At 50.8% G+C, this 19,216-nt stretch overlaps 1 protein-coding gene across 1 annotated transcript in view; it reads right to left on the bottom strand.

Moving 5' to 3' along the window:
• Positions 1–2,846: 2,846 nt before the first annotated feature.
• The window catches only part of GLTP (glycolipid transfer protein), a 110,750-nt gene continuing 94,380 nt past the window's right edge, over positions 2,847–19,216 (bottom strand). Inside the window, exons 4-5 of the mRNA XM_063913230.1 lie at positions 8,027–8,177; positions 2,847–6,180 (exon numbers count right to left, since the gene is read on the bottom strand). Coding sequence (XP_063769300.1) covers positions 5,998–6,180; positions 8,027–8,177 — 334 coding nt within the window. The 3' untranslated portion in view covers positions 2,847–5,997. The remainder of the gene's footprint in view (positions 6,181–8,026; positions 8,178–19,216) is intronic.

Genomic DNA, 19,216 nt, shown 5'->3' with positions numbered 1-19,216 from the left:
CAGAATCCGTGTCGGTAGTAGTGTCTTGTGTTGAGGGACGCTTTTGAGACCCCGACGGGCCCTGTGAGTCGGTCCAATCCGAGGATTGACCCCCTGATGTCCCCCCTAATTCGGCCTTATCAAGCCTTTTATGTAAAGATGCCACACTTGCATTCAACATATGCCACATGTCCATCCAATCTGGAGTCGGCACAACCGACGGGGACACACCACTCATTTGCTCCACCTCCTCCTTGGAGAAGCCTTCCGCCTCAGACATGTCGACACACACGTACCGACACCCCACACACACAGGGATTAACCTATAAGGGGACAAAACCCCAACCAGGTCCTAAGGAGAGTATGCCAGCACACACCAGCGCTTAAAAACACTGGAAAAAATATGTCCAGATAGCGCTTTTTTATATATAATATGCCAATTCCCACTCACTGCGTCGCTAATGTGCCCCCCTCCTCTTTTTTCCAGCCTGTGAAGTTCAGCAGGGGAGAGACCAGGGAGCCAGCGTTTTCCTCATGCAGCTTCTGTGGAGAAAATGGCGCTGGTTTCGGTCCCAGTGATTTTTAAATAAAATGGCGGGGGATCATAGATTTACTGCCTCCGCAGCCTAATCAAACTGTATTTGGCCAAAATGTGAGGTTTATTGCTGCCCAGGGCGCCCCCCCCTGCGCCCTGCACCCTTCAGTGCTGCTCTGTGTGTGTGTGACTGGGAGCAATGGCGCACAGCTTACCGCTGCGCGCCTTACCTCATGAAGATCTGATGTCTTCTGCCGCCTAAGATGTCTTCTGCCTTCTCTATCCGGCTTCTATCTTCGGCATCTGTGAGGAGGACGGCGGCGCGGCTCCGGGACGAACCCCAAGTGAGACGTGTGTTCCGACTCCCTCTGGAGCTTATGGTGTCCAGTAGCCTTAGAAGCAGTGCCCAACTTGACAAGCCAGCTCTGCTTCTCTCTCCTCGGTCCCACGATGCAGGGAGCCTGTTGCCAATAGGACTCCCTGAAAATAAAAAACCTAACAAAATTCTTCTTCCACAGAAAACTCTGGAGAGCTCTCTGCAGTGCACCCATTCTCCTCTGGGCACAAGATTTAACTGAGGTCTGGAGGAGGGGCATAGAGGGAGGAGCCAGTGCACACCCATAGTCAAAGTTCTTTTTAGGTGCCCTATCTCCTGCGGAGCCCGTCTATACCCCATGGTCCTTACGGAGTCCCCAGCATCCTCTAGGACGTAAGAGAAATTGAGGTGTAAATTAGTGGAGAGTGATTCTATTTTCACCCATTGTTTGCTCCCCGGATCTCTCGACCACTCCAGAATCCTGCTCAACAAGGCTGACTAGTTATAGGCTGAACCTTGAGAGATCTTCACCTAAAAACGTAATTGATGTTTAAATCTCGGGTTTCTCCCTCCAAAAACAAAATCACGTAAAATGTTGTGTAGTGCAGAAAGGAAACCTGGGGTTAAATTTATTGGAATCGTCTGGAATAAATAAAGTAGTCAAAGGAGTATATTTTTTATTACATTAATACGGCCTAGCCACAACATTTTCTGTGGAAGCCAATGTGACAGATCTGAATGAATCCCATTAGGCATAGGGGCAAAGTTTAGGGAGAACAGCTTGTCAAGCCCATGTGGGAACTGTATACCCAAGTACTGTAAATGTGACGAATTCCATTTAAAAGGGAAAGAGTTAATAAGGACTGAAGCTCTCTCACGCAAGGCAGTGACATGCCGGACATCCGATTTAGGATAGTTAATCTTGAAGTTGGAGAGATTAGTAAAAACTGTGAAATTCCTGCATAAGGGTCAGAAGGGAAATCATTGGAATCGTAACGACCGCTAAGAGGTCATCTGCGCAGAGTCCGAGTTTATACTCCTGTGAGCCAAGTCTTATCCAAGAAACATCTTGGTTAGCTCTAATTGCCCTCACTAAAGCCTCCATACAAAGCACGAAAATCAGCAGGGATAGAGGGCATCCTTGCCACAGTCCGTTAGAAATATGGATCACCTTAGAAAGGATCCCATTGACCCTCACCTGTACCGATGGAGAGCTGTATATAAGGAGAGTATTTGATGAAGAAATGTTTCACCCAAACCCATCTTCGCAAAACCACCTCAATAAAGTCCCAGTCAATTCTATCAAACACTTTCTCCGCGTCAGTCAATATAAAAACCATAGGGATATTATTTGAGATTGCGTGATGAATTAGATCTATAATCTTTATCGTGTTATCCCTGGCCTCTCGACCTGGGACAAAGCCTACCTGGTCAGAATGAATGGAGGTCAGAGAGTAGTGGCATGATACTGTTAGCTATAAGTTTAGATTCACGCAAAAGAGTACACGCAAAAATAGTCCATACGTAAATATGCATTGTGCAGGGGGGGGGGGTGGATGTAGAATGTGTAATCCCTCTCTGCTGGATGCAATTTTCTCCACGAATCAACCAACTGAAATTCATGGAGGGTTGCCCTGACCCTCCTCGCCTCTGTAAGAGAATAACGAGGAGCCCCAGTGGACATATCTGTAGGAGGCTCCAGGGCCCAATTAAAATCTCCCCCCACCATCAACATCCCTTTAATGTGGGGTTTAATGGATTCAAGAGCCTTACAGAGAAATCAGGACTGACCCTGATTGCACATACAGGTTTCTTTTTTTAAATATTTTTTTTATTTTTTATTTATATAAAATGACCCATTAGTAAACCTAACCCAAAAGTTATAGTTCATATTGTTTCTGCATCAACATTTGTGTTCAATGCATGTATAGAAAACGTAATCCAACAAGAAATCTATCGCTTTAAATCAATTCTTATGAAAGAGCATAAAATAAAAAAATTAAAAAAAATTAAAGCTTAACATCAAAAATAATTTATTGCTTAAATTAACAAGGTCATTTAAAAACAAGCAATTTGGTCAATGGTGTTAGTGTTTAACATTGATGAACAGACATCAGAACAACATATTACATCTGTAGCCTAAAAGATACACCCATTTGATAAATAGTGTAGAACCATTAATGAATTCCCTCAAAACCCCCCATAAGAGTATAGTTTTGGGCAGAGCCCACAGAGATCAGATTAAATACAAACTCTGATTTACCCTCTGGCGAGGTGTCAGACCAAAGGCTCCAAGTAGCCCAGAGCTGCTCTCCTCTTACTTGGCGGCAGTGTTGTTGACCCCTCTGTGATTGTCCCAATGATATTCATCAAGTTGCAGGGGGACATCAACAACACAACATATTTGCAATAAGCCCACCTCAATAGGAGAGAGAGTGCAATGACAGACACTGCCAAAGGAGGCCTCGCTGCACCAAAAGCAGAATTTTGTACTTTATTTTTAGTAAATTTCACCCAACACACAATTCTTTGTTGTCAGTAGATCTTGACTGTAAGGTTGTGCCCTAGCTTCCATACTAGAAACAGATTTTCTTCACTTACTGGCAGATGAATTTTGCATGAAAGCATCCTAATGGGCTATGCGCTCTATTCAGAAGATTCACTGATGTGCAATATCTGTCATGTATCAAAGAATAGAACACCTAATTGCTTTACAACTTAGGGGGTAATTCCAAGTTGATCGCAGCAGGATTTTTGATAGCAATTGGGCAAAACCATGTGCACTGCAGGGGAGGCAGATATAACATGTGCAGAAAGAGTTCGATTTGGGTGGGTTATTTTATTTCTGTGCAGGGTAAATACTGCCTGCTTTATTTTTACACTGCAAATTAGATTGCAGATTGAACTCACCACACCCAAATCTAACTCTCTCTGCACATGTTATATCTGCCTCCCCTGCAGTGCACATGGTTTTGCCCAATTGCTAAAAAAATCCTGATGCGATCAACTTGGAATTACCCCCTTAGTCATTTTATGGACTTTCTTCTCCTTTACATTAATTCCATACAATACAATTAGGTTCACATTCTTTATAACATACAGTAAAATGGTTTGCTTGCATAAGCACAGAAGGGTCATATAGCTGAAACAGGGACAGACACAATGGGGCCCGCAAGAAAATGCAAAATGATAAATAGGCCAATAATAACATTGGGACACTGGTCCCAGAGGTTGAAATTCTAAATACTCTCTAAATATTGTATATTGACAATGTAATATTACTATTCTTGGAGAAAAATATAAGGCACATTAGTAATAATTGTATTTTGTTACTTGGTTTATGGAAGCAATAAGGCACTTTGAGTTTTCCGTACCTGGGATTATTGGATTTTGATGGACAGTATACTACATGATCCCTCAGAAGAAAAAAAAAATGGAGTGAGTACTTAGAAACATACCGGACAGCGTACTTTATAACACCCTGCTAAACTAGCACTATATGATCATTCTGCAACGCATGTCCTGAGATGGACAAGTGCAGTAAGAGCTATATACACACTATTTAATTTATTAGAGTGTCACTATTTGGAGTAAATTATATCCATGAAGTAATTAGGATCAAGACAAGTTATTACCATTAGAAAGAATCTCACACTCCGAGAAGGAGTCGGACAGGCAGGATCTCGGCCGGCAGTCATGTGACCGCGTCCCGGACAGGCATGTTTAGAAGTGCAGATAATGCCTGTGCTTTGTTCTTTGGAAGTATTCTGATTAGACATAGGTCAGTTACTTCACATCCTCAAGAAAATGTATCCTATTCCAAACACTAACAATTGTTTTTACATCACTATAACTAGTTAGATATTAAGTGCTATTGCATTATGCCAACTAGAGTATGGAGACACATACTCGCTAAAAAAAAACCAAGTGAATAATACTACTGAATGGGAAAATGTATGATTTATTCTGGTTTTAACCAAATGCACTCTCTGGCTACGCACAGTGAGCATCCACACTGGTAACTCTAGACGGTTCCCTTCCTATACTCTGTTCTTCCCATCATGAACAGAGCCCTAATGTAGCGCCCAGTAATGTGGGATACGTCATTCGTTTTCTTCTATTTATTTTGTTATCATGTATTTATGCATTTTATATAATGTTCTTGTATAGACTGTTCGTATTAGTCTACAGTGCAAATATGCCAATGACCAATCTTTAGAGTTATATTTGCGATCCACTGAGTGGAGTACAGGTTGTATGTCAGACTGGGTCATAAGCAACCAAACTACCAAGTTCGGTAGTGTTCTGAAAATTGTAATAGCTCAGCTTGTGGTGTTCCAGACAGAAGAAAATCAAGAAAAAGAAAATGCAGTATTATTTTCATGCAATAGCCTCTGTGTTGCTCATAGAATTACAATTTCCTTATCAGTGTTTAGCATCACATTCCATTTAGAATACAAGCCAAAACTGCTCCCAGATGGAGTAAATAAATTGTTGCACTTTGGCAGGAATATTACTGCAGTCAATCCCTTAGTTGTACTATATGAAGAACCTGCTGATGTTCAATATAACCCACTAGAATTCCAAGGGTAAACATCATGTTCACCTCATTGTAAGACACTTCTATTGTAAAATAAATCCAATTATTGTAGTTTTGTAGAAGTTACGCTAATAAAGAAGTTCAGAATTTTGCTTTGATTTTTATAGGAAAAACACAAGGTGGTGACAATGGGTTGGATTCAATTTTCCGCAGCAGTTACCGTGGGCTTGTAGCAAGCTGCACTTACAGTGGCTGCTGCGAGCACATTAATCCATAGCTCCAGGCACTTAATCGGGTATCTATGGGTTAATGTGCATTTGCTGAGGAAATGAACTGAATAGCTCCAGGCATTAAAGTCCAAGGCTACAAGCCCGCGGTATAGGTACTGTTGCTAATTGAATTCGGCCCAATGTCTGATGAATGCTGAGAAAGTTACCAACGTAACTGCTAAGGTAGAGGGTATTCGACATATTACAGGTGGGCACCATATCCTTATATTCATCTTTACGTTACTTTGGTTTTGGACCTTCTAAGCATCCAGTGAACATCTTCTGGAGACAATGACAAAAACAAATTATTGTCCTGAGCGGTAGCCAAAAGCAATGAGAGCAGGAGTCCTTAGGATTGCTAGGCTTTGTAGTCCAGCTCTGCATTCATCTTGTTGTACATAATGTATATTGCCTCAATTGTGGTGGTGTAGTTGACCAAGAACTGACGGATTTTCTCTATACACTCTTCCTCTTTCACGTTTTGTCCTTTGGAAAGGGCCTTAAGGAAATCATCCTTATATGGAGCCACGAGGAGTGCAGCCTGAATGGCAGGATAGAGATGTTATTGCTTATACATTAAAAACAATTTTTCATACACAGGAAAAGGAAGTATACATGCAGATGAGCATCTTTAGTACACAAAAAAGTACCAGCTATAGTGAAAAGGAAACTACCATCTGATCTAAAAATAACAGCAAGTCAGAGAAATAACATTAAGACACAAACACATTACTATAAATGACTGTTTATGAAACAACTTATAGAGTGTAATGTCTAATTAATTATTGTTCCAAGGATGATACGGTTATCAACATATATGAAAGCAGTAGGAGTAATAGAATAAAAAAAAGAAATCTTCCTGTAATATTCCAATCTCCTAATGCTGACAATTGTCTGAGCAAGAGATAACTAATGCTTGGTGGGCTTTTTGGAAACGGATAGTGGGTTTTTATCAAAGCCCTCCCCTCCCTTTTTCCAAATGGAAAGCTCATGGGCGAGGGGCTTTGATAACCTCAATAGAAGTTTAAGGGAAAATAAAACAAAACAGTCCATCCAACTTGGAGTCAATAGTATCTTGTAACTCTCTCTTCTCTGTCTCTACCCAAGTTCACCTCCACCCTTCCTTTACTCTCGTAGGTGCCCACCAAGCCGTCTTCTCTTCTTCCAGTACACTTCTTACCTCAGTGACCTAATCAGTTTTTTTTAGCTGGCAATAATACTCTACTGATGACAAAACTTTACTTCTCCTCTTCTGGCCAATCCAACTCTTGTGTCTGCAGTTGTGTTATCTTCTCTTGGATGCCCCCAGTGTATTCTTAGACTAAATAGGTGTAAATGAAAAAAATTCTTCTACCCCACCTCTTCAATGTCCCCTTAGATGGCATGATTGGAAAAGAGACTGAGGGAGAAGTCGAGGATTAAACCCACACACAGCAGATTTTTGCAATAGAAGGGTAGTGGTTGTCAACTAAGAGTGGGGAGTTTCTCCAGGAGATGTTCACTGGATCCTCTTGGTTAACAACACTACTCTTCTATTGTACAAATCTGCGGTGTGTGGGCTTAATCCTCGACTTCTCCAGCAGTCTCCCTTCCAATCATGCCACCTCCACATTCGTAACATATCTCGGACAAAACGAAGGCTCATCCATTCACTTGTCATCGCTCGCCTTGGCTAACCCAACCTCCTCCTCCTCCTCTATGGTCTTCATCTGACCCACTGCTGCCTACTTCATGCCATCATTAACATCACTGATCATCTTCTGTTCTTCTCAAAGCTCTGCATCAGCCTACCCCATCCTGTCACTAAACTGTCTCGCTAGCATCTATAGAATTCAGTTCAACTCCTCAACCTTACCTATAAAAGCCCTTAGTTACTCCTCTCTATCTCTAGCCTTATTTCTTCCACACCATCTCCCGCCCAGTCTGCCATTTCACTTCCCTTGGATTACCTATTTTCACTCCCACCTAGTATCACCCTCTCTGATGCACAGCCCTCTCTTAAGAGTATAAACACTCCGAAGGAGGATCCTCATCCCTTGTGTACTCCTACTCTCACCATCCATGTCACCAACCTCACTAGGTCCTATTTCAGATTCCTGGACTCTTTGCTTGGTTTCCATACCTCCTTTGTCTATGATACTTCAGCGGTTTTAATCCTGTTTTCTCTACTTAAACTCCTAGGCACAAACTTAATTTACACAGAATTGGTCCATGTTCTGCTACTTCTTTTTTTAAATGCTGCTGTCCCTTCATGGGACCTTATAAATGGTGACTATTATTATTATTATTATTATTATTATTATTATTATTATAATAATACTACAAATAATAATATTTTAGGATTAGGTGGAGAATTTCTTTTAACATTGCAAAAAAGTTGGCTTTACCTGGAATAGCTTCTGAACTAACCAGCCATGGTACTTTTTGAGTGCAATCTCATAAGCTTTTGTCACATTGACCTTTATTAGATTTGGGTTTTGTTCATCTCGTTCCCCATCAGAGATGCTCTGTAATAAAACCTGAATGAACTTCAGACCCCTGAGATACAAAAAAAAAAAAAAAAAAAAAAAAAAAAGTGTTACAGATAGGAATATGCCTGTTAAAAAGACAAAAGGTTCCACAATATTGCCACTGAGTAACCATATATCAGTCTACCTACATAATTCCCATAAACTTATCTAGGTTTGTTCAGTGGTGCAAGTAGAAATATTTTCTTAGGGGTACGGAGTGCTGAAAAATGGCCGTGGTCATGTGTTGTGAGGGGGCGTGGCCACATGGCACAAGTGGGAGTGACTACATGACACTACTGGCGTGGCGACACTATAAAGCCCCTTTTCTTTGCACTCTGGAGGCAAGGCTAGACATATATAGTACTAACTCCAGTATAATAGAAATAATAAGATTTTACTCACCGGTAAATCTATTTCTCGTAGTCCGTAGTGGATGCTGGGGACTCCGTAAGGACCATGGGGAATAGACGGGCTCCGCAGGAGACTGGGCACTCTAAGAAAGATTTAGTACTATTGGTGTGCACTGGCTCCTCCCTCTATGCCCCTCCTCCAGACCTCAGTTAAGGAAACTGTGCCCGGAAGAGCTGACAGTACAAGGAAAGGATTTTGGAATCCAGGGTAAGACTCATACCAGCCACACCAATCACACCGTATAACTTGTGATAACATACCCAGTTAACAGTATGAACAACAACAGAGCATCAGACAAACCTGATGCAACCATAACATAACCCTTATTAAAGCAATAACTATATACAAGTACTGCAGAAGAAGTCCGCACTTGGGACGGGCGCCCAGCATCCACTACGGACTATGAGAAATAGATTGACCGGTGAGTAAAATCTTGTTTTCTCCAACGTCCTAGTGGATGCTGGGGACTCCGTAAGGACCATGGGGATTATACCAAAAGCTCCCAAACGGGCGGGAGAGTGCGGATGACTCTGCAGCACCGAATGAGCAAACACAAGGTCCTCCTCAGCCAGGGTATCAAACTTGTAGAACTTTGCAAAAGTGTTTGAACCCGACTAAGTAGCTGCTCGGCAAAGCTGTAATGCCGAGACCCCTCGGGCAGCCGCCTAAGAAGAGCCCACCTTCCTTGTGGAATGGGTTTTTACTGATTTTGGAGGCGGCAAGCCAGCCGCAGAATGAGCCTGCTGAATCGTGTTACAGATCCAGCGAGCAATAGTCTGCTTTGAAGCAGGAGCACCCAGCTTGTTGGATGCATACAGGAAACAGCGAGTCAGTTTTCCTGACTCCAGCCGTTCTGGCTACACAAATCTTCAAAGCCCCGACTACATCTAGTAACTTGGAATCCTCCAAGTCACGAGTAGCCGCAGGCACCACAATAGGTTGGTTCAAATGAAAAGATGACACCACCTTTGGCAGAAATTGCGGACGAGTCCGTAATTCTGCCCTGTCCATATGGAAAACCAGATAGGGGCTTTTACATGACAAAGCCGCCAATTCTGACACACGCCTAGCCGAAGCTAAGGCCAATAGCATGACCACTTTCCACGTGAGATATTTTAACTCCACGGTCTTAAGTGGCTCAAACCAGTGAGATTTCAGTAAACTCAACACCACGTTAATCCCAAGGTGCCACAGGTGGCACAAAAGGGGGCTGAATATGCAGCACTCCCTTTACAAACGTCTGAACTTCAGGTAGAGAAGCTAGTTTTTTATGAAAGGAAATGGATAGGGCCGAAATCTGGACCTTAATGGACCCCAATTTTAGGCCCAAAGTCACTCCCGACTGTAGGAAGTGAAGGAAACGGCCCAGCTGGAATTCCTCTGTAGAGCCATTCCTGGCCTCACACCAAGCAACATATTTTCGCCGTATACGGTGATAATGTTTAGCCGTCACGTCCTTCCTAGCCTTTATCAGCGTAGGAATAACCTCATCCGGAATCCCTTTTTTTTTTACTAGGATCCGGCGTTCAACCGCCATGCCGTCAAACGCAGCTGCGGTAAGTCTTGGAACAGACAAGGTCCCTGCTGCAACAGATCCTGCCCTAGAGGCAGAGGCCATGGGTCCCCTGTGAGCATTTCTTGCAGCTCTGGATACCAAGTCCTTATTGGCCAATCCGGAACAATGAGTATTGTTCTCACTCTTTTCCTTATGATTCTCAGCACCTTGGGTAAGAGAGGAAGAGGAGGAAACTCATAAACCGACTGGAACATCCACGGTGTCACCAGTGCGTCTACAGCTATCGCCTGAGAGTCTCTTGACCTGGCGCAATACCTCTGTAGCTTTTTGTTGAGGCGGGATGCCATCATGTCCACCTGTGGCAGTTCCCACCGACCTACAATCTGCGCGAAGACTTCTTGATGAAGTCCCCCCTCTCGCGGGTGGAGGTCGTGCCTGCTGAGGAAGTCTGCTTCCCAGTTGTCCACTCCCGGAATGAACACTGCTGACCGTGCTCGTACGTGATTCTCCGCCCATCGAAGAATTCTGGTGGCTTCCGCCATCGCCACCCTGCTCCTTGTGCCGCCTTGGCGGTTTACATGAGCCACTGCGGTGATGTTGTCTGATTGAATCAGCACAGATTGGTTGCGAAGCAGGGTCTCCGCTTGATTTAGGGCGTTGTATATGGCCCTTAGTTCCAGGATATTGATGTGAAGGCAAGTCTCCTGACTTGACCACAGCCCTTGGAAACTTTTTCCCTGAGTGACTGCCCCCCACCCTCGGAGGCTTGCATCCGTGGTCACCAGGACCCAGTCCTGAATGCCGAACCTGCGGCCCTCGAGAAGGTGAGTACTCTGCAGCCACCACAGGAGAGACACCCTGGCCCCGGGGGATAGGGTGATTAACCGATGCATCTAAAGATGTGATCCGGACCACTTTGTCCAGTAAGTCCCATTAGAAGGTCCTCTCATGGAACCTGCCGAAAGGAATGGCCTCGTATGATGCCACCATCCTTCCCAGGACTCGAGTGCAGTGATGCACTGACACCTGTTTTGGTTTTAATAGATTCCTGACCAGTGTCACGAGCTCCTGAGCTCTCTCTATCGGAAGATAAACCCTTTTCTGGTCTGTGTCTAGGATCATGCCTAGGAGAGGCAGATGAGCTGTAGGAACCAACTGCGACTTTGGAATATATAGAATCCAGCCGTGTTGCCGTTACACTTCCAGAGAAAGGGATACGCTGTTCAGCCACTGCTCTCTTGATCTCGCTTTTATGAGGAGATCGTCCAAGTACGTGATAATAGTGACACCTTGCTTCCGCAGGAGCACCAACATTTCCTCTGAAATTGGTAATGACAATCCCGTACCGCAATTCTGAGGTACACCTGATGAGGTGGATAAATGGGGACATGAAGGTATGCCTCCTTTATGTCCCGAGTCACTATAAAATCTCCCCCTTTCAGGTTTGTAACGACCGCTCTTAGCGATTCCATCTTGAACTTGAACCTTTTCAGGTATATGTTCAGGGATTTTAAATTCAATATGGGTCTGACCGAACCGTCTGGTTTCGGGACTACCACATGGTCGAATAATAACCCCCTCCTTGTCGAAGGAGGGGAACCTTGACCACCACCTGTTGAAGATACAATTTGTGAATTGCAGTTAACCCTGTTTCCCTCTCGTTGGGGGAAGCCGGCAGGGCCGTCAGTGAGGAGGCCTCTTCTCAAAGTCCAGCTTGTATCCCTGAAACACAATATCTATTGCCCAGGGATCTAACAGGGAGTGAACCCACTTGTTGCAGAACTTCCGAAAGCGTGCCCCCACCAGGCCTAGCTCCGTCTGTGGAGCCCCAGCGACATGCGGTGGATTTTCATAGAGGCCGGGGAGGACTTCCGTTCCTGGGAACTAGCTGTGTTGTGCAGCTTCTTTCCTCTGGCCCCGCCTCTGGCAAGAAAGGACGCACCTCGGACTTTCTTGTTTCTTTGTTCGAAAAGCTGCATTTGATAATGACGTGCTTTCCTAGGCTGTGCAGGAATATAAGGCAAAATATCAGAATTACCAGCTATAGCCGTGGAGACCAGGTCCGAGAACCCTTCTCCACACAATCCTCAGCCTTCCATATGCCACTTAAGTTGGCATCATCTGTCCATTGCATATTCTACAGGACACGTCAAGCAGAAATCGACATAGCTTTGACTCTAGGACCCAGTATACTCATGTCTCTTTGGGCATGTTTGATTATATATATATATATCTCTTAAGACAGCATCTTTAATATATATACATATCACTCTATATACATATATATTTATACATACTAGGGTCTCAATTTCTGTTGATAAAGGTACCTGTCCACGCCGCCCCAGCGCTATAAACCCATGCCGACACAATCGCCGGTCTGAGTAGTGTACCAGAATGTGCACGCTATCTGCAGGATCCCTGAGAATAGCTAGGGCTACCTTCTGGGCAAACGTGACACCCTAGGGGAAGATTCCCATCACATCCTGGCCCTAGTGGGGAAAGGATACTGCCTGAGAACTCTTTGTGGAAAGCTGCAGTCTCTTGTCTGGAGATTCCCGCTCTTTTTCCTCATGAGAGGAGGGAAATTTACCTCAGCTTTCTTCCCCTTAAACATGTGTACCCTTGTGTCAGGGACAAATGAGTCATCCGTGATATGCAAATCATCTTTTATTACAATAATCATATATTGAATACTTTTCAGCCATTTTGGCTGTAACTTTGCATTATCGTAGTCGACACTGGAGTCAAACTCCGTGTCGATATCAGTGTTTATTATCTTGGATAGTGAGCATTGTGAGACTCTGAAGGTCTCTGCGACATAGGGACAGACAAGGGTAGATTTCCTGTCTGTTCTCTAATCTTTTGTGCAATAAATTCACCTTAGCACTTACACATATCCAAACAGGTGTCGGCGTTGTCGACGGAGACACCCTCTCACACACATATTAGCTCCATCTCCTCCTTAGGGGAGCCTTTTCTCAGACATGTCGACACACACGTACCGACACATCACACACACACACACACAGGGGATGCTCTATTTGAAGACAGTTCCCCCACAAGGCCCTTTGGAGAGACAGAGAGAGAGTATGCCAGCACACACCCCAGCGCTATATGACCCAGGAATCACACAGTAACTTAGTGTTAACCCAGTAGCTGCTGTATATATTGTTTTTACGCAAAATTTGTGTGCCCCCCCTCTCTTTTTCACCCTCTCTATCGTGCTTCTGCAGGGGAGAGCCTGGGGAGCTTCCTCTCAGCTGAGCTGTGGAGAGAAAATGGCGCTGGTGAGTGCTGAGGAAGAAGGCCCCGCCCCCTCAGCGGCGGGCTTCTGTCCCGCGATTGTGTAAAATTAATGGCGGGGGCTCATGCATATTACAGTGCCCAGCTGTATATATGCTGCTTTTTGCCAGGAGGTAATCAATTGCTGCCCAGGGCGCCCCCCCCTGCGCCCTGCACCCTACAGTGACCGGAGTGTGTGCGTTAGTGTGGGCGCAATGGCGCACAGCTGCAGTGCTGTGCGCTACCTCATATTTAGACAGGAGTCTTCTGCCGCCGATTTTGACGTCATCTTGCTTCAACCCGCCGGCTTCTGTCTTCTGGCTCTGCGAGGGGGACGGCGGCGCGGCCCCGGGAACGGACGACCAAGGTTAGGTTCCTGTGTTCGATCCCTCTGGAGCTAATGGTGTCCAGTAGCCTAAGAAGCGCAACCTAGCCGCAGTTAGTAAGTTTGCTTCTCTCCCCTCAGTCCCACGTAGCAGAGAGTCTGTTGCCAGCAGAAGCTCTCTGAAAATAAAAAACCTAACTAAAATACTTTCTTATTAGCAAGCTCAGGAGAGCTCACTAAAATGCACCCAGCTCTGTCCGGGCACAGGTTCAAACTGAGGTCTGGAGGAGGGGCATAGAGGGAGGAGCCAGTGCACACCAGTAGTACTAAATCTTTCTTAGAGTGCCCAGTCTCCTGCGGAGCCCGTCTATTCCCCATGGTCCTTACGGAGTCCCCAGCATCCACTAGGACGTTAAAGAAATATATAGTAATGCCCCCAGTATAATAAATATACCATATATAGTAATGCCCCCAATGTAATCTCCTATATAATAGCACAGATCTGTCACTTTGTGACTATGTGGCTAACGCGGGGCGTGGCCAGGAGCTCTCATTTGGTCAGCAGCAGGTCTCTCACACCCAGCCCACAGCAGTCACAGAGTGACAGATCTGGGCTATTATATTGGAGATACGGCAGGGACAGGAGCACACACCTGGCAGTACATATCACGGCAGCAGTAACGTAGGCCAGCATGGTCTTGTGGTGGGTCCTCCAGGCGTACTGTGGTCCGCCGCTCCGGAACCCCCAGCGGCCGCACATGCCGTCCAGGGCAGAACACTGCACCACAGACCCCGGCTTCGGCCCTGAGCCCAGGGGCATAGCCAGGGCGCTACCAGTGGAGCTCATGCTCCAGGCACGCGTCTCTGGGAAGGGCACCGCAGTCCCGCCAGCCAGTAGCTACACACTGCGCATCTCACTAAGCCCGGCGGCTGCGCTACGGGACGGAAGGGATGAGAGTTTTCACCGGCAACCCCAGCAATGATCCCGGAGATGCAAGGAGTGCCGGAGACCAGACACGGGGAGGGGGGGGGGGGGGCTGCAGCCTTGGGAATACACAGGGGGTAGGCAGCCTTGGGGACCTTAAGGGGGAAAGCAGCCAGGAGAATACACAAGGGGGAGGCAGCCATGGGGACCTTGAGGGGGGAGGCAGCCATGGGGAGGCACAGGGGGGGGGGTAAAGAAAGGAGGAGGCACGGGGGGGGGGGAGGAGGCACGGGGGGAAGGAGACACGGGGGAGGGGGGAAAGGAGACACGGGGGAGGGGGGAAAGGAGACCACAGGAGGGGGGGAAAGGAGACCACAGGAGGGGGGGAAAGGAGACCACAGGAGGGGGGGAAAGGAGACCACAGGAGGGGGGGAAAGGAGACCACAGGGGGGGGGAAAGGAGACCACAGGGGGGAGGGGGGGAAAGGAGACCACAGGAGGGGGGGAAAGGAGACCACAGGGGGGGGAGGGGGGGAAAGGAGACACAGGGAGGGGGGGAAAGGAGACACAGGGAGGGGGGGAAAGGAGACACAGGGAGGGGGGGAAAGGAGACACAGGGAGGGGGGGAAAGGAGACCACAGGAGGGGGGAAAGGAGACACAGGGAGGAGGGGGGGAAAGGAGACCACAGGAGGGGGGAAAGGAGACACAGGGAGGAGGGGGGGAAAGGAGACACAGGAGGGGGGGGGGGGAAAGGAGACAGGGAGGGGGGAGACACAGAGGGGGACACGGGGGGGAAACAGGGAGGGGGAGACACAGGGAGGGGGAGGAGGAGACACAGGGAGGGGGGGAAGGAGACACAGGGAGGGGGGGGGAGGAGACACGGGGGAGGGAGACACCGGGAGGGGGGGGGGGGGGGGGGGAGACACAGGGGGGTAGGAGATACAGGAGGGGGGGGGGGGTAGGGAAGGGGAAAAAGGAGACACAGGAGGGGGGAAAGGAGACAGGGAGGGGGAAAGGAGAAACAGGGAGGGGGGAGACACAGAGGGGGACACGGGGGGGAAACAGGGAGGGGGAGACACAGGGAGGGGGAGAAGGAGACACAGGGAGGGGGGGGGAAGGAGACTCGGGGGAGGGAGACACCGGGAGGGGGGAGGGGGGGAGACAGGGGGGTAGGAGACACAGGGAGGGGGGGGAAAGGAGACACAGGGAGGGGGGAAGGAGGGAGAGACAGGGAGGGAGGAAGAGACACAGGGAGGGAGGAAGAGACACAGGGAGGGAGGAAGAGACACAGGGAGGGGGGAAGAGACACAGGGAGGGGGGAAGAGACACAGGGAGGGGAAGGAGACAAGACACAGGGAGGGGGGGAAGGAGAGACAGGGAGGGGGGGGAGGAGACACCAGGAGGGGGGAGGAGATACAGGAGGGGGGGGGGAAAGGAGATACAGGAGGGGGGGAAAGGAGACACAGGGAGTAAGGAAGGAGGGACACACGGGGGGGAGACATGGGGTGGGGAGACATGGGGGGAGGGGAAGGAGACACAGGGGGGGAAAGAGACACGGGGGGAAGGAGAGACAGGGAGGGGGGGGAGGAGACACCGGGAGGGGGGGGGGAGGAGACATGGGGGGGAGGGAAAGGAGACACAGGAAGGGGGAAGGAGACACAGGGAGAGGGGGGGGAAGGAGACACAGGGGGGGGGGGGGAAGGAGACACAGGGAGGGGGGGGGGAAAGGAGACACAGGGAGGGGGGGGGGGGAGAAAGGAGACACAGGGAGGGGGGGGAAAGGAGACACAGGGAGGGGGGGGGGGAGAAAGGAGACACAGGGAGGGGGGGGGAAGGAGACACAGGGAGGGGGGGGGGAAGGAGACACAGGGAGGGGGGGGGGGAAGGAGACACAGGGAGGGGGGGGGGGGGGAAGGAGACACAGGGGGGGGGGGGGGGAAGGAGACACAGGGAGGGGGGGGGGGGAAGGAGACACAGGGAGGGGGGGGGGGGGGGGGAGGAGACACAGGGAGGGGGGGGGGGGAGGAGACACAGGGAGGGGGGGGGGAGACACCGGGAGAGGGGAGGAGATACAGGAGGGGGGGGGGGGAAAGGAGATACAGGAGGGGGGGAAAGGAGACACAGGGAGTAAGGAAGGAGGGACACACGGGGGGGAGACATGGGGTGGGGAGACATGGGGGGAGGGGAAGGAGACAGGGGGGGAAAGAGGGAGGGGGGGGGGGAGACACCGGGAGGGGGGGGGGAGGAGACACAGGGAGAGGGGGGGGGGAAAGGAGACACAGGGAGGGGGGGGGGGGAAAAGGAGACACAGGGAGGGGGGGGGGAAAGGAGACACAGGGAGGGGGGGGGGGGAAAGGAGACACAGGGAGGGGGGGGGGGAGGAGACACAGGGAGGGGGGGTAAGGAGACACAGGGAGGGGGGGGGGAAAGGAGACACAGGGAGGGGGGGGAAAGGAGACACAGGGAGGGGGGGGAAAGGAGACACAGGGAGGGGGGGGAAAGGAGACACAGGGAGGGGGGGGAAAGGAGACACAGGGAGGGGGGGAAAGGAGACACAGGGAGGGGGGGAAAGGAGACACAGGGAGGGGGGGGGAAAGGAGACACAGGGAGGGGGGGGAAAGGAGACACAGGGAGGGGGGGGAAAGGAGACACAGGGAGGGGGGGGAAAGGAGACACCGGGAGGGGGGGAAAGGAGACACCGGGAGGGGGGGAAAGGAGACACCGGGAGGGGGGGAAAGGAGATACAGGAGGGGGGGGGAAGGAGATACTGGAGGGGGGGAAAGGAGACACCGGGAGGGGGGGAAGGGAGATACTGGAGGGGGGGGGAAGGGAGATACTGGAGGGGGGGGGAAGGAGACACAGGGAGGGAGGAGGAGACACAGGGAGGGAGGAGGAGACACAGGGAGGGAGGAGGAGACACAGGGAGGGGGGTACACACGGGGGGGGAGACACAGGGGGAGGGGAAGGAGACAGGGGGGGGGGGAGGAGACACAGGGAGGGAGGGGGAGACACAGGGAGGGAGGGGGAGACACAGGGAGGGAGGAGGAGACACAGGGAGGGGGGTACACACGAGGGGGAGACACAGGGGGAGGGGAAGGAGACACAGGGAGGGGGAAGGAGACACAGGGGGGGGGAAGGAGACACAGGGAGGGGGGGGGGAGACACAGGGGGGGGAGGAGACACAGGGAGGGAGGGGGAGACACAGGGAGGGAGGAGGAGACACAGGGAGGGGGGTACACACGAGGGGGAGACACAGGGGGAGGGGAAGGAGACACAGGGAGGGGGGGGGGAAGGAGACACAGGGAGGGGGGGGGGGAAGGAGACACAGGGAGGGGGGGGGGGAGACACAGGGGGGAGACACAGGGAGGGGGGGGGGGAAGGAGACACAGGGAGGGGGGGGGGAAAAGGAGACACAGGGAGGGGGGGGAGAAAGGAGACACAGGGAGGGGGGGGAGAAAGGAGACACAGGGAGGGGGGGGGGGAAAGGAGACACAGGGAGGGGGGGGGGGGGAGGAGACACAGGGAGGGGGGGGAAAGGAGACACAGGGAGGGGGGGGGGAAGGAGACACAGGGAGGGGGGGGGAAGGAGACACAGGGAGGGGGGGGGGGGAGGAGACACAGGGAGGGGGGGGGGAAAGGAGACACAGGGAGGGGGGGAAAGGAGACACAGGGAGGGGGGGAAAGGAGACACAGGGAGGGGGGGAAAGGAGACACAGGGAGGGGGGGGGGGAAGGAGACACAGGGAGGGGGGGGAGAAAGGAGACACAGGGAGGGGGGGGGAAGGAGACACAGGGAGGGGGGGGGGAAAGGAGACACAGGGAGGGAGGGGGAGACACAGGGAGGGAGGAGGAGACACAGGGAGGGAGGAGGAGACACAGGGAGGGGGGTACACACGGGGGGGGAGACACAGGGGGAGGGGAAGGAGACAGGGGGGGAGGAGACACAGGGAGGGAGGGGGAGACACAGGGAGGGAGGGGGAGACACAGGGAGGGGGGTACACACGAGGGGGAGACACAGGGGGAGGGGAAGGAGACACAGGGAGGGGGGGGGGGGGGGAGACACAGGGAGGGGGGGGGAGGAGACACAGGGAGGGGAGGGGGAGACACAGGGAGGGGGGGGGAGACACAGGGAGGGGAGGGGGGAGGGGGAGACACAGGGAGGGGGGAGGGGGAGACACAGGGAGGGGGGGGGAGGGGGAGACACAGGGAGGGGGGGGGAGGGGGAGACACAGGGAGGGGGGGGAAGGAGACACAGGGAGGGGGGGGAAGGAGACACAGGGAGGGGGGGGGGAGGAGACACAGGGAGGGGGGGGGAAGGAGACACGGGGGGCGACACACGGGGGGGGGGGGGGCGGACACACATGGGGGGTGGACACACGGGGGGGGGGCGGACACACATGGGGGGTGGACACACGGGGGGGGCGACACGGGGGAGGACACACGGGGGGGCGCGCGACACACGGGGGGGGCTGTCATGGGCACATAAAGGGGAGAGCAAACATGGGGGGGCAGTCATGGGGGGAAGAGGCAGTCATGGGGGGAAGAGGCAGTCATGGGGGGGAAGAGGCAGTCATGGGGGGACACCCCTTGCATTTAGCCCCACAGGCAC

This window comes from Pseudophryne corroboree, chromosome 1 (assembly GCF_028390025.1).
Source record: "Pseudophryne corroboree isolate aPseCor3 chromosome 1, aPseCor3.hap2, whole genome shotgun sequence".
Classification (NCBI taxonomy): domain Eukaryota; kingdom Metazoa; phylum Chordata; class Amphibia; order Anura; family Myobatrachidae; genus Pseudophryne; species Pseudophryne corroboree.
The sequence above is the reverse complement of the archived record's forward strand: the minus strand, read 5'-3'. Positions and strand labels throughout refer to the sequence as shown.